At 43.8% G+C, this 15642-nt stretch overlaps 1 protein-coding gene across 1 annotated transcript in view; it reads right to left on the bottom strand.

Annotated features, from left to right (window-relative positions):
* DOC2A (double C2 domain alpha) overlaps nt 1-14092 on the bottom strand; it is an 82241-nt gene extending 68149 nt beyond the window's left edge. The window contains exon 1 of the mRNA XM_040356119.1: nt 11765-14092. Within this exon, the coding sequence (XP_040212053.1) occupies nt 11765-12068 (304 nt within the window). The 5' untranslated portion in view covers nt 12069-14092. The remainder of the gene's footprint in view (nt 1-11764) is intronic.
* Nucleotides 14093-15642: the final 1550 nt, after the last annotated feature.

Genomic DNA, 15642 nt, shown 5'->3' with positions numbered 1-15642 from the left:
CTGACACCAGCCATGGTGCACTATTCCTCCCACTGATGCCAATGTTGGGGAGCTCCTGTGACCCATGTAACTCTTGTGTCTGCAGTGACTCCTGTCTCTCTGGCCAACCCACTGACCATTGTCTGCTGCTCTCGTCTCTCCAGTGACTCCTGTATTTCCTGTGACCCCTGTGCACTCCTATAACACCTGTGACTCCTGCCTCTCCAGCAACCTTGGTAACCCCTGTGCACGTCTGTTTCGCCAACCACTCCTGTGTCTCTGGTGACTCTAATCTCTCCAGTGATCTCGTTGATCCCTGTGCATGCCTACTTCTCCAACGACTGTGGCTCCTGTGTCTCCAGTGACTCCTCTATCTTCAGCAACCCGAGTGATCTCTGTGGGCTCCTGTGGCCGCTGTAACTATTTTGCCTGCAGTGGCTCCTGTCTCTCTGGCTAACCCAGTGACTATTGTGTACTCCTACTGTCTATCTGGTGATTCCAGCATTTCCAATGTCTCCTGTGTACTCCTCCTGTCTCTCCAATGACTTCTGCATCTCCAATGTCTCCTGTGCACTTCTCCTGCCTCTTTGATGACTCCAGTATCTCCAATGTCCTCTATGTACTCCTCCTGCCTCTCTGGTGACTCCAGTGTCTCCAATGTCCTCTGTGTACTCCTCCTGCCTCTCTGGTGACTCGAGTGTCACCAAAGTCATGTGTACTCCTCCTGCCTCTCTGGTGACTCCAGTATCTCCAATGTCTCCTTTGCACTTCTCCTGCCTCTTTGATGACTCCAGTGTCTCCAATGTCCTCGATGTACTCCTCCTGCCTCTCTGGTGACTCCAGTGTCTCCAATGTCCTCTATGTACTCCTCCTGCCTCTTTGATGACTCCAGTATCTCCAATGTCCTCTATGTACTCCTCCTGCCTCTCTGGTGACTCCAGTGTCTCCAATGTCCTCTGTGTACTCCTCCTGCCTCTCTGGTGACTCCAGTGTCTCCAATGTCCTCTATGTACTCCTCCTGCCTCTCTGGTGACTCCAGTGTCTCCAATGTCATGTGTACTCCTCCTGCCTCTCTGGTGACTCCAGTATCTCCAATGTCCTCTATGTACTCCTCCTGCCTCTCTGGTGACTCCAGTGTCTCCAATGTCCTATGTGTACTCCTCCTGTCTCTCCAATGACTTCTGCATCTCCAATGTCTCCTGTGCACTTCTCCTGCCTCTTTGATGACTCCAGTATCTCCAATGTCCTCTATGTACTCCTCCTGCCTCTCTGGTGACTCCAGTGTCTCCAATGTCCTCTGTGTACTCCTCCTGCCTCTCTGGTGACTCCAGTGTCTCCAATGTCATGTGTACTCCTCCTGCCTCTCTGGTGACTCCAGTATCTCCAATGTCTCCTTTGCACTTCTCCTGCCTCTTTGATGACTCCAGTGTTTCCAATGTCCTCTATGTACTCCTCCTGCCTCTCTGGTGACTCCAGTGTCTCCAATGTCATGTGTCTCCTCCTGCCTCTCTGGTGACTCCAGTGTCTCCAATGTCCTCTGTGTACTCCTCCTGCCTCTCTGGTGACTCCAGTGTCTCTAATGTCATGTGTACTCCTCCTGCATCTCTGGTGACTCCAGTGCTATGCTATGGAGACAGGTGGGGGCCATCTTGCCCTCACTCGTATCCCAGCCGAGCAGGGGACAGGACACGATCGCCTCCGCCACTGCGGTAAGCGGCGGAGGGTGCGGGAGTGCGGCAGGAGGGGGGCCCTCTCCCGCCGCCGATTACGGTGATCTCGTGGTGAATCCGCCGCCGAGACCACCGTTATCGTTTACAGGACCGCTCAAAGAAAAGATGGACATCTCGGTTGTGGCAGCAGCTGCTGCCGTTACCGAGATATCCATCTTTAAAGTACCGACGTATATGTACATGAGCGGGTCCTTAAGTGGTTAAATTTCCTTCCTCATCTTTTGTTTAAAAAAAAAGAAAAAAAATGCTACAGATCCTTTTTGTAATTTATTGTTATTAAAAATGATCTTTCCATTGCGATCTGCAGCGGCTGTAACTTTCTATGTCTGTCAATAAATTCAATGGAATATGACATCCCTGAGACGTTCTGTACACTGTTGGTTTACGGAATGCCCCCAGAAATGTCATTTCCTGCCCGTGTGATTGGCTCATTGATTTTCTCAGACACAAGTCAAAGTTTAGGCCTCCTCTGCGAAGGAAATGTGTTTTTGGTGAGAGACTCCCTGAGGGTCCATTTACACCTGGAGGTTTGCGGTGGTGCACAAGGACATTATAGGCGCCGTAGTGTCAATAATAATCCCTACGCACTAATACAACTGTGCGCTACAAAAATCGCCATTGTGTTCCTGTGGTGGGGGGCGGTGCTTTGTTACATTTAATTGTTAATAGATCATCAATATCTCATTAAAGAGAACCCGTCTAAACAAAATGCTCTCACATAAGGGACTTTTGGTCTCCTATGTGACATAAATAAAGTGAAAATGTTCTCACTCTTTAAGAGAGGAGTTCATGAGCCCAGTGTGCGCTTCTTTCTTTTACTCAATAACATTGTTATTTTGTGACAGGTGGAGGTTCGATACATTTTATGATGTTTTTATTTACAATGTTCTGTGTCCAATAAACTGATAAAATTTTGATACTGCATTAACGTCTGGAGCAGTGGCGGTGCGTCCATTAGGGGCACTCGGGCGCCGCCCCCTCTCTCCAGCCACCCCCTCTGTGTACTATGGATGGAATCATCCACCGCCGCTGTAGCCACCCCCTATTCAGGCGTCCAGACCCTTTTTGGGCACCCGTTGCCTGAATTACAGCAGCGGGGAAGCCCGGCAGAAGGACGTTGGAGAAGAGGGAAGAAAAGGACGTGAAAGACCGGGCCCCCCGCTAGTAAAAGAGCTGCAAGAAGATAGCGGAGAAGCCCAGCAGAAGGAAGAAGGCACCGGAGAGCAGAAGAAGAGACCCCCAAAATCGGAAGAAGACCCCCGAAGAAGGAAGAAGACCACCGGAGCTGCCTAATTAAAGCCTGTGTACCCCATACTCATTAACCTAGGGTGTGGGGGCCCCCTTATTCAAGGGGGCTCCTGGGTTCCGATAAGCTCACCAGCCGCAAACCCCGACTACCAACGGCCAGGGTTGTCGGGAAGAGGCCCTTGTCCCACAAGGTGCTTTGGGGTGGGGGGCCACAGGGCGCCACCCTGCCCCAAAGCACCCACCCCCCATGTTGAGGGCATGCGGCCTGGTACAGTTCAGGAGGGGGGCGCTCGCTCGTCCCCACCCCCTTTCCTGACCGACCGGGCTGCGTGCTCTGATAAGGGCCTGGTATGGATTTTGGGGGGGACCCCCACGCTGTTTTTTCGGCGTAGGGGTTCCCCTTAAAATCCATAGCAGACCTAAGGGCCTGGTATGCTCCTGGAGGGGAACCCATGCCGTTTTTTATTTAAAATTTGGCGTGGAGTTCCCCCCCCTCAAGATTCATACCAAACGCAGCTGACGCGGTGCACTGCGATTACCTGCGGTTATGTGCGGTTATAGCAGCTAAACGTAGTGTGTTAAGGGGGCCATAGGAAAGCATTGCTTGCTTTTAGCTGCGGTAGAATCTGCAGCTAAAAGCACCATTTTTTCCGTCTGTGTGAAAGGGGCCTTAGAGGTCTAGGGGAGTCCATGCCTCGACGGGTTATGGTGGGTGGTCATAAAGTTATGGCTGATCGGTGTCCTCTATATAGATTTTTACAATCTTTTGTATTGTTTAGAAAGAAGAATCTCAGATTAATATGTCTGTGTCCTTCTTTGCTCTCCTAATGATATCCCTTTGCAGACACAACCACACCCTACTTGTGTAGATGGAGAAAAGATTTTATTCTGAACACACCTAGCAGAACGCATTCCATTAGCTCCATCCATCAAAAAAAAAAAATATATATATCAGCAGATATTACTTACAAATAAAGTTTTTCTTCCTTTTACAAGGTCATTGCAGCAAAAGAACCTCGAACGCATGGTAAACACATTGTGTTTGTGCGTCTACGGGGCAGACTATGCTTGGAAAATGTCAACGCGACACAACGCAATACAAAAGGAAGAACAACCAAGTTCCAAGTTTTGATTTCTCTTCATGCATTAAAAGAATTGCAGACCCTGAAGACCCATGTAAGCAAGCCATGGTAACACTAAGAATGCCCACTGGCTTCATACCACATAGACCACCAGGGTGGTGCGCTGCAGGGATGGGAGGAGTAAAGCTGATATCACTACAAAAAAAAAAAAAAAACCCAAACCTGAAAATCTCAATTTCGCTCATTAAGCTGCATAGACAAAAATTTGCAGGCAAAAATTATTTAAAATTACCGTATATACTCGAGTATAAGCCTAGTTTTTCAAAACATTTTTTTTTGCTGAAAATGCCCCCCTCGGCTTATACTTGAGTCACCTTTTTGTGCCTGATCTCCCGGATTTTAGAAACCCGGTATCGGCCGGTTATAGGTCTCCTGGACCCCACTCTTATCACACATATAGCCCCACTCTTCCTCTACAAGTGTGCAAAGTTTGTTGTCCAGGCGGCCTAAGGCCGGGGAGCACTGATTTTTCAAAGTCAGGCACCCCTTCCATAGACTCCCATGTTAAACGGTAATTTCTCCGGTAAATTTGGGGACCCTGTCATGGCGGGCCTAGGTCCTCTGGACCCGAAACATGGAACACATGTAGCTACAGTTCTCCTCTACAAGTGTGCAAAGTTTGCTGTCTGGGGGACCTACGGCCGGGGGGCACCGATTTTTCAAACCCGGGCACGCCTTCTATATACTCCCATGTTAAACGTAAGTCTAGTCGTGGACACAGTGAGGCATGGGCACAGTTAGGCATGGACACAGTTAGGCATGGACACAGTGACGCATGGGCACAGTGAGGCATGCACATGGACACAGTGAGGCAAAATGAGGCACAGTGAGGCATGGGCACAGTGAGGCATGATCATAGTGAGGCATGCACATGGACACAGTGAGGCAAAGTGAGGCACAGTGAGGCATGCAGATGGACACCCTAGGCTTATACTCGAGTATATACGGTATTTATTTAGAGACCGTGAAGTCCCATGTAAGCGAGCCATGGTAATATTAAACATGCCCACTGACTTCATACCACATACTCAGGCTACTTCACTGAAGGGATGAGAAGAGAAAATTTTGGCAAATTTGACATTGCCAGGAAGTTACATCAAAGCGGAAAAATCCCAATTTCGTTCATTAAGCTGCTTAAGCAAAAAAATGGCATGCATACATTTGTAGTTTTTAAATTATTAATTTAGAGACCCTAAAGGCTCATGTAAGCAAACCGTGGTAACGTTAAACATGCCATTGCATTGTTGGGGGTGGGAAGAAAATTTTGGGCAAATTTGATATTGCTACGAAATTACATCAAAGCTAAAATTCTCAATTTCGTAAAATTAAACTGCTTAGGCAAAATTGGCTTTAAGAAATGTCTACTTTTTAAAAAATGATTTAAGTTTTTGTTTTTGTTTTTTTGAGGGTGGGGGTTGTATTTAGAGTAGTTGAGTTTGTTTCACTTCACTTGAAATGTTTGTACGTTATTAATTCATGAAGATGGAACGTGTATGTATAATTAATGGAATAAGTTGTAACTAATTGTATATTTACATAATTGTAGATATTCCCATGTGGTCCGATGAAGCAGACCGGCTCTGAAAAAACACGTAATATATACCCAACAACCTGCAAACAAAATACCACTGCATTCTGCCGTATAAAGTCTGATGACATGTAGAACACGAGAGTTTATATTGGATTGTAAATGGTAAAAGGCAATTGTATGGGAATAATATAAAAATATAAATAAAAAATGAAGTATTTTTTGTAATGATGTCCTTTATGAAATTAAAAATAAAGATTTTTATATTGTAAAAATCGTGTCACACTTTCCACTTTAACTCACATCCCTCAAATATCTTCTTTTTTTATTTTTTATTATTATCTTTTTACTGACTGATGCACACAAGATGACAATTACATGTAGATAGTTAAGCGGCCTCCCTCAAATATCTTCCAATCCTGGGAAGTGGCTTCTAGATAAATACAATTGTGCATATGGGGGTAGTTTAGTTTGTTTCTCTAGCAATACACACCAAACTGAGCATGTGCAGCTTGTCCCCCTACCCTCCACATAATATCTGGAGATGAGTTGCTATGCTGCGTATTCAGACTGATTTTACCATTGTGGGTTTAAGTAAAACTTTAATCCAAAACCTAGGTCTAGCTCTAACCAGCAACCCTAACCTAACCTCAACCGCCTTATCCTAACCTATCTGTAAATCTAACCCTAACTCCCTCTCCAAACCTTAACTCTAACCCTAATCACCTTACCCTAACTTCCAACCTAAATCTAACCACCTTAACCCTTAGCCTAAACCTTACCCTAACTTAACCCAGAACCTAAGCCTAACTTTAACCCACAACCATAACATAACTCCAACCACTGCTGTAACCTAGCTCCAAAACTTAAACCTATCTCAAAAACCTAACCCTCACTCTAACCCTAACCACATTATTCTAACCTATCCCTAACCCTCAGCCCTAACCAAACTAAAACCACCTTACACTAATCTAAACCTAACCCTAACTCCCTAACTCTAACCACCTTACCCTAACCACCTAAGCCTAACTCTAATCAGAAACCCTAACCTAACCCCAACCAGCATCCTAACCTAATTTCAAAGCTAACCCTAACTCCCTAACCTAACCCTGACTCTAACCCTAACCACCTTACCCTAACCTATCCCTAAACCTAACCCAGCCCTAACCTAACGCTGACTCTAACCCTAACCACCTTACCCTAACCTATCCCTAAACCTAACCCCCAGCCCTAACCTAACTCTGTCTCTAACCCTAAACACCTTACCCTAACCTATCCCTAAACCTAACCCAGCCCTAACCTAACCCTGACTCTAACCCTAACCACCTTACCCTAACCTATCTCTAAACTTAACCCCCAGCCCTAACCTAACTCTGTCTCTAACCCTAACCACCTTACCCTAACCTATCCCTAAACCTAACCCTAACCCACAGCCCTAACCTAACCCTGACTCTAACCCTAAGAACCTTAGCCCAACCTATCGCTAAACCTAACCCTAACCACCAGCCCTAACCTAACTCTAACCACCTTACCCCAACCTCCTAAACCTAACCTAATCTTAATTGTAACCCTAAGCCTCTAACCCTAAACTGAATCCCTTAACACAATCCTAGCCCTAAAAGCCACCTTAGTTCAACCTTACCAATTGAAAAAAATTAAACAATTTATCTGGAATCTCTAAATTATCACTGAAAGTTCAGAAAAATAAATATTCTCCTGAGGATTCCCATCTTCATGCTTTAACCCTAATATAAACCTAACCCTAATTCCAACCATAACCCTCTAGCCCCAACCATAATGCTTAAGATAACCCCCAAAAAACAACAAAAATAAATAAATTTGAAATTTCACCAGAATCTCAAATTTTTCACAGAAATTTCAGCAAAATAAAAATTCTCCTGAGAATTCCCTTCCCCAAACTCTAACCTTAATCTAAACCTAACCCCAACCATAACCATTTAACTCTAACCATAACCCTTTGACTCTAACCACAACCCTTAAAATAACAAAAAAAAAACACCTTAACTTCACCTTCCCCATTGACTCCAATGAATTTCACCAGAATCTCAGAATTTTTAACCGAAATTTCGGCAAAAATTGAATTTCCGTCTCCAAACTCTAACCTTAATCTACCGTAAACCTAACCTCAACTCTAACCATAGCCCTCTAGCCCAAACTCTAACCATAACCCTTAAAATAGCCCAAAACACACCCTTAGTTTACCTTCCCCATTGACTCCAATGAATTTCACCAGAATCTCAGAATTTTCATAGTAATTTCAACAAAATAAAACATTTCCTAAGAATTCTCCTCTTCGGACTCTAACCCTAACCCTCTAACCTAAACCTAACCCAAATGCTGGACATGCACATATAATTATGTTTGAAAATTTTGTATTAAGAATGTTCCTTCAATTTCTAAACGTTAGTGGGGTCAAATGGACATTCGTCTTCGACCACAGGAGAAGTAACAGAATAGGAACATTTTCTTGATCTAAAGAATTTTTTGACAGTGTATGTGGTTTTCGTTCAGAAATTACATTACTTTTAAAATTGAATGGTAAAAGCAAGTCAAATTTTTGAACGACATTTGTCCACTGATCAAATGTACAAAGAATTTCTGTACAAATATTCCTATGTATATTCTCGTCCCAAAATCTAAATGTATATGAGAAAAAATGTGATACTGCGCTAAACTAACTAAAAAACAAATGTAAATATATAAGCTGCAACAAAAATTGTGATATACACACAATATAGGATCAAAACAAAACAGATAAGTTGCGCTAACCAAGAGTGAATGAGGAATATCAATTTGATTGATATAATTAATTAGTGTCCATATACAAAAAATCGTGATTGATACAGTATATAATAAAAAGTTTAGAAGTGAATAAATTGTTGAATGAAGTTGTGCCCGTGACTGAACACACAAAAAATCCTCCACCGGTGCAGTAAATGGATAAATGTCTATGAGCTTACCAGAAGGGCAAGCAAACAAGGCTTGCAGCTGAACTCCCCAGCTAGGGTCTTTACTGGAAGTCCGGATGGTATTCCTCCAATGTAGGTGGATAGATCCGGGAACCGAGGAGCATGAAAATAAATGTATAGGCAACAAATGGTGATGTACCGTAGATACACGAATATAAGCACACCAAGGGAAAGCCTCCACCAAAAAGAATCACCGAATAAGGGGGACTCTTACCAGATAAATGTAAATAAGGAGCTTGTGGCCAAACCCAGCCAGGGCCTTTAGGGGTTAACTTCAGAAAACATCAACCAAAAGCAAACGGCTCCCTCATACTTTCAGTCGATGTCTTTCTTTCCTAAATCGGCCCAGCCATTCCTCTGCTACCTCCTCCTGAATTTCAGCCACTTCCAGGAAGTGGCTGAAATTCAGGAGGAGGTAGCAGAGGAATGGCTGGGCCGATTTAGGAAAGAAAGACATCGACTGAAAGTATGAGGGAGCCGTTTGCTTTTGGTTGATGTTTTCTGAAGTTAACCCCTAAAGGCCCTGGCTGGGTTTGGCCACAAGCTCCTTATTTACATTTATCTGGTAAGAGTCCCCCTTATTCGGTGATTCTTTTTGGTGGAGGCTTTCCCTTGGTGTGCTTATATTCGTGTATCTACGGTACATCACCATTTGTTGCCTATACATTTATTTTCATGCTCCTCGGTTCCCGGATCTATCCACCTACATTGGAGGAATACCATCCGGACTTCCAGTAAAGACCCTAGCTGGGGAGTTCAGCTGCAAGCCTTGTTTGCTTGCCCTTCTGGTAAGCTAAATGTATATGGCCAGCATAACTCTGAATGCAAGGCTCTAACCCCAACTCTAACTGTACTTTCTAAGCTTAACTCTAACTGTAACCCTAAAAACCACTGAAAATAACCTTGACTTCACCTTAACCCTTTCACTCTAACCACAAACCTTAAAATAACAAAAAAAAAACACCTTAAGTTCACCTTCCCCATTGACTCCAATGAAATTCACCAAAATTTGAAAATTTCACCAGAATCTCTGAATTTTTAACAGAAATTTCAGCAAAAATTGAATTTCCTTCCGCAAACTCTAACCTTAATCTACTGTAAACCTAACCCCAACTCTAACCATAGCCCTCTAGCCCCAACTCTAACCATAACCCTTAAAATAACCAAAAACACACCCTTACTTCACCTTCCCCATTGACTCCAAGGATTTCACCAGAATCTCAGAATTTTCACAGTAATTTTAACAAAATAAAAATGTTCCTAAGAATTCTACTCTTCGGACTCTAACCCTAACCCTCTAACCTAAACCTAACCCTAATGCTGGACATACATGTATAGATTTTCATTCTTATTAAGAATGTTTTTTCAATTTTCTAATCGTTAGTGGGGTCAAATGGACATTTGTCTTCGACCACAGGAGAAGGAACAGAATAGAAACATTTTCTTGATCTGAAGAATTTTTTGACAGTGTATGTGGTTTTCGTTCAGAAATTACATTCATTTTAAAATTGAATGGTAAAAGCAAGTAAAATTTTTGAACGACATTTGTCCATTCATCAAATGTACAAAGAATTTCTGTACAAATATTCCTATATATATTCTCGTTCCAAAATCTATACGTATATGGCCACTGCCAGCATAACTCTGAATGCAAGGCTCTAACCCCAACTCTAACCGGAACTCTCTAAGCCTAACTCTAACTGTAACCCTAATAACTACGAAAAATAACATTGACTTCACCTTAACCCTTTGACTCCAATGAATTTTACCAAAATATAGAAATTTCACCAGAATCTCAATTTTTTTTTTGGCAAAATAGAATTCCCTTTTCCAAACTCTAACCTTAATCTACTGTAAACCTGATTTCAACTCTAACCATAGCCCTCTAGCCCCAACTCTAACCATAACCCTTAAAATAACCAAAATCACACCCTTACTTCACCTTCCCCATTGACTCCAATGAATTTCACCAGAATCTCAGAATTTTCACAGTAATTTCATCAAAATAATTTTCTTTCCTAAGAATTCTCCTCTCTGGACTCTAACCCTAACCCTCTAACCTAAACCTAACCCTAATGCTGGACATACATAGATTTTCATTTGAAAATTTTCGTATTAAGAATGTTCGTTTGATTTTCTAATCGTTGGTGGGGTCAAATGGACATTCGTCTTCGACCACAGGAGAAGGAACAGAATAGAAAAATGTTCTTGATCGAAAGAATTTTCAGACAGGCTATAGGTTTTCGTTTAGAAATTACATTCATTTCAAAATCGAATGGTAAAAGGAAGTAACATTTTTGAACAACATTTGTCCATTGACCAAATGTACAAAGAATTTCTATACAAATATTCCTATGAATATTCTCGTCCCAAACTCTGAATGCAAGGCTCTAACCCCAACTCTAACCGTAACTCTCTAAGCCTAACTCTAACTGTAACCCTAAAAACCACCAAAAATAACCTTGACTTCACCTTCTCCACAGACTCCAAAATGTTGCGAATTCACCAGAACCTCAACATTTCCAATGAAATTTGAGGAAAAATCAAAAATCTCAATCTCACCCAACTCTGGTGCATTTTTAGAGGACTTCCAACACTTGACAAAATTGCCGTCAGAAGCCAATTGTAAGGTATAGAGAAGAGACAAAGAACTGTGCTTGAAAGAAGTAGTATAAGAGCCCTTGTAAAAAGAATTGGCCCATAAAATGCCATCTTTACCCTCAGCTTCTATTTGTTAATAAAGCCAGGCCATGTTATAACAGCCAAGGCAAGAGAAAACGTAGTTGGTATACACCGCATCCAACCTGCTTCAGAAAAATGTAACAGCTAGAATTGTGTTGCCGAGGGCAAAGCAGACACTTTTCTTTTTTTTATACTTTTATAGCCCCCCCCCCCCTTAAGAGTGTAGTGATCTCTTCCAGCTGAGTACTACGTGATGGCCGTGACTCGATTCTGTTTACGGCTGGCATCTCAGCTGGCTACCGAGTGAAAAGCAAATTGCAATTTAATAGCAGAGGGGGAAAAGATGGCTGTGTTTACTAAGAAACATTCCAGCAGGCTCTGAAGGCAATTTGCAGCTGGGCGGACGTCCCCTTTAAAACGACACCAGAAAATACACCAGCATGGGTTTTGAGCAGAAATACTTACTGCCATCATCGGAGTCGTAGTTGTCCAGGTCTGTGGAGTCGGTCTCTAGCTCTGGCACCTGAGTGCGTATGTCCAGCGGGGCGAGGGTGTGTGGGGGCCCGGTGGGAGAGGGGGCCCCTTCGGGCCATGGACTGTACCTGGGGAAGTAGTCAGAGATCTGCTGGATGGGGCGGATGGGTCCTGGGCACACGTTGATGGCCATGTGCTCCTGGATACTGATGGGCACCTTGTCGCCTCGCCGTACTGTCATCTGCGTTCCTGCGAAAAGAAAGAGAAAGAGAGTCAGGGAAGACCAAGAGCACATTGTGACAAAAATGTCATAATAATTAAAAATGCAACACTGCTGGAGGGAGCATAGCGGTAATAAAATGAAACAATAACTATAAGGCACTGATTGAAGAAGATGCAAAGCTGCGGTACTGGACCCAGGGAACCAATGGATGAAATGTGGTAGGTAGGATGGGATCCGCTGCTTAGAGTGCAGAGGGCATCTGTTGCATGATGTACAGAAGGTATAAAGGTTCTAATGCAACCAATGCTTGTGTATGCAAGGATCCACCGAAGAGAGCTGAGTGGGCATGCATTGGGTGCTTAGCACCCATAGAAAATCCAGTGGATCTATACATGGATCGTCAAGTAATAGGGAACCTATGGATAACGTGCAGGAATTAGTGGGTAGAATGTGAAAGACAGAAAATCAGAGTGCAGTGGGTAGTAGAGATCCAGTTGATTAAAAAACAAGGTCATAGGGATTCAGCAGAAAAACTGTAGCAGGTAGAAGAGATCAGTGCATTCAATGGATAGAGTACTGCTGAAAGAGTGCAGAAGGTAGCAGGGAGCTACTGAGTGCAATGGATAGCAATGATTTGTTTGATAGATTGTAGCAGATCGTAGGGATCCAGTGGGTAAGGTGCAGCAGATAATAGGTATCCAGTTTGTAGGGTGCTGCAGGTGTTAGGGATCCAGGGAACAGAGTGCAGCAGGTGGTAGGGATTTTGTTGTTAGGGTGTTGCAGCTAGTAGGGATCCTGTGGGTAGAGTGCAGGTATAATGCAATAGGTAGTGGATCCAGTGGGTAGAGTGCAGCATGTAGCAGAAATCCAGTAGTTACAGTGCAGCTGGTAGTAGGGTTCCCATAGTGGAGTGCTACAGCTGATAGTAATCCAGTGAGTAGAGTGCAGCAGGTGGTAGAGATCTTGTGAGTAGAGTGCAGCAGGTAGTAGGGTTTCTACAGGTTGAGTGCGGCAGATGGTAGGGATCTAGAGGTTTAAGTACAGCAGGTGGTAGGGATCTAGAGGTTTGAGTGCGGCAGGTGGTAGGGATTTAGAGGGTAGAGTGCAGCAGGTGGTAGGGATACATAAGGGAGAGTGCAGAAGGTAATATGGATCTTAAGGGTTGGGTGCAGCAAGTGGTAGGGATATGGAAAGTTGGGTGCTGCAGGTGGTGAGGATCTAGAAGGTTGGGTGCAGCAGGTGGTAGGGATTCAGTAGGTGAGAGTGCAGCAGGTAGTAGGGATCCATAAGGTTGAGTGCAGAAGGTAATAGGGATCTAAAGGGTTGGGTGCCGCAGGTGGTAGGGATCTCGAAGGTTGAGTGCTGTAGGTGGTAAAGATCTAGAAGTTTGAGTGCTGCAGGTGGTGAGGATCTCGAGGGTTGAGTGCAGAAGGTGGTAGGGATCTAGAAGGCTGACTTCTGTAGATAGTAGGGATCTAGAGGGTTGGGTGCAACATGTAGTAGGAATCCAGAGCGTAAAGTTCAGTCAGTGGTAGGGATCCAGAAGGTAGAATGCAGCAGGTGGAAGGTATTCAGAAGGTAGAGTACAGCAGGTAGCAGGGATCCTTTGAGTAGAGTGCAGCAGGTAGTAGGGTTTCTACAGGCTGAGTGCAACAGGTGGTAGGGATCTAGAGGTTTGAGTGCGGCAGGTGGTAAGAATCTAGAGGGTTAAGTGCTGAAGGTGGAAAGGATCTAGAGGGTTGGGTGCAGCAAGTCATATGGATCCAGAGGGCAGAGGGCAGCAGGTGGTAGGGATCCAGTGGGTAGAATGCAGAAGGTGGTAGGGATCTAGAGGGCTTACTGCTTCAGGTAGTAGGGATCTAGAGGGTTGGGTGCAGCAGGGAGCAGGGATGCAGAGGGTAAAGTTTAGTAGGCGGTAGGGATTTAGTGGGTGGAGTGCAGCAGGTGTAAGGGATCCAGTGGGTAGAGTGCAGCAGGTGGTAAGGATCTAGGGGGTAGAGTCCCAGAGGTGGTAGGGATCTAGAGGGTAGAGTGCAAGAAGTGGTAGGGATCTGAAGGGTAGAGTACAACAGGCGGTAGGGATCTAGAAGGTAGATTGCAGTAGTTGGTAGGATTTCAGTGGTGCAGTAATATTGTAAGTTAGAAAAGGTTTATATGGCATAGCAGTAAACCCCAGAACATGTCTGTTATGGCAGCTGTGGAACGGTCACGTCCTTTTACTATGTCCATTAAAATTGTGATAACCACCATGTGCCTCCACTATGGGAGCCTACCACATGCACGGCACAGCACCACACCGCCAACTTCCACCACCATTGCCATTGCGCAACCTCACCAACCTGTTCTTTCACGTAAATCATCATTATCGTAACTTGCAGGAAAATCACCGACCCTTACCATGCCAGCCAACCCCAAGCAACCATGCCGCTTTAACCCCCTTTCTGGCTTAAAAAAACGGAAACCTGCGGAATATCCCCCCCTTTTTTTTACCCTTCCACCGTCCGGAAAGAGATCAGGAAGGGTAGCGTTGCCTCTTTAACCCTTTCCCCCCAGCAGAATGGACTTACCTGTCACTGTAGCTCTCTAAAAGCAGCAGCAGGGCTCCTGGGGGACCGAGGCGGAGAGCGGAGCTGAGCGGAGGACGCAGAGGAACGGCTAGATTGCCTCTGATGATGCTTCTCTCCCTGACTGCTGTGTCTCACAGCAGGGAAAGGAGGGAGGGAGAGCAGAGGAGAGGTGGAGACAAAGAAAGAGCAAATGAATAGAGGGGGGAAAAAAAGGAAAGAGTGTAGACAGAGGTGAAGGAAAACAATCACAAGATAACTCAGACACCACCAACCGCTACTTAACCACTTGATGCTTGGACCTCGTTCAATACAATCCAGACGCATCCATCTGCCTGGACACCTATTGTCAGCCGGGCTCTGCTGCGTGCGACCCTTTTATCTCTTCTCATTCTTTGTAATTCTATATCTGCAAAAACAAACCCATAAATAAGAAGAATAAACAAAAACAACATATGTAGAAAAACACGCATTTCATTCAATGGATGCTGTAATAACTCAATGGTGGGTTTATTTACCACACAAGAGCACAAAATAAAGACTAATAAAGGAAGCACAAAGAAATACATCAGAGAATCAACACACACAACACATTCAATGCCATATATACAATCTAATATTTACAGCATATAAATTTAACATTTGGAATGGGTTGACTGAAGTGAAGACCAAATAATCTAAAAAATTAGACGTGCAGAAATTACGAATCTAAGAATGAAATTTAAGACATCAAGGAATAACTCATAAAAATCACACCAACACACACACACACACACACACACACATATATATATATATATATATATATATATATGATAGATAGATAGATAGATAGATAGATAGATAGATAGATAGATAGATAGATAGATAGATAGATAGATAGATAGATAGATAGATAGATAGATAGATAGATAGATAGATAGATAGATAAAGAAAGAAAGGAAAGGAGGAAGGAAGAAAATGAAAGGAGAAAGGAAGGAAGGTACATGAAAGCAAAGATAAAGGAAACAAGGAAAGATGGACAGGAAAAGAGGAGGAAAGAATGAGATAAAGGAAGAAAGGAGGAATGGGAAGAGGATAGA

Source organism: Rana temporaria, chromosome 6 (genome assembly GCF_905171775.1).
Source record: "Rana temporaria chromosome 6, aRanTem1.1, whole genome shotgun sequence".
NCBI lineage: Eukaryota > Metazoa > Chordata > Amphibia > Anura > Ranidae > Rana > Rana temporaria.
The sequence above is the reverse complement of the archived record's forward strand: the minus strand, read 5'-3'. Positions and strand labels throughout refer to the sequence as shown.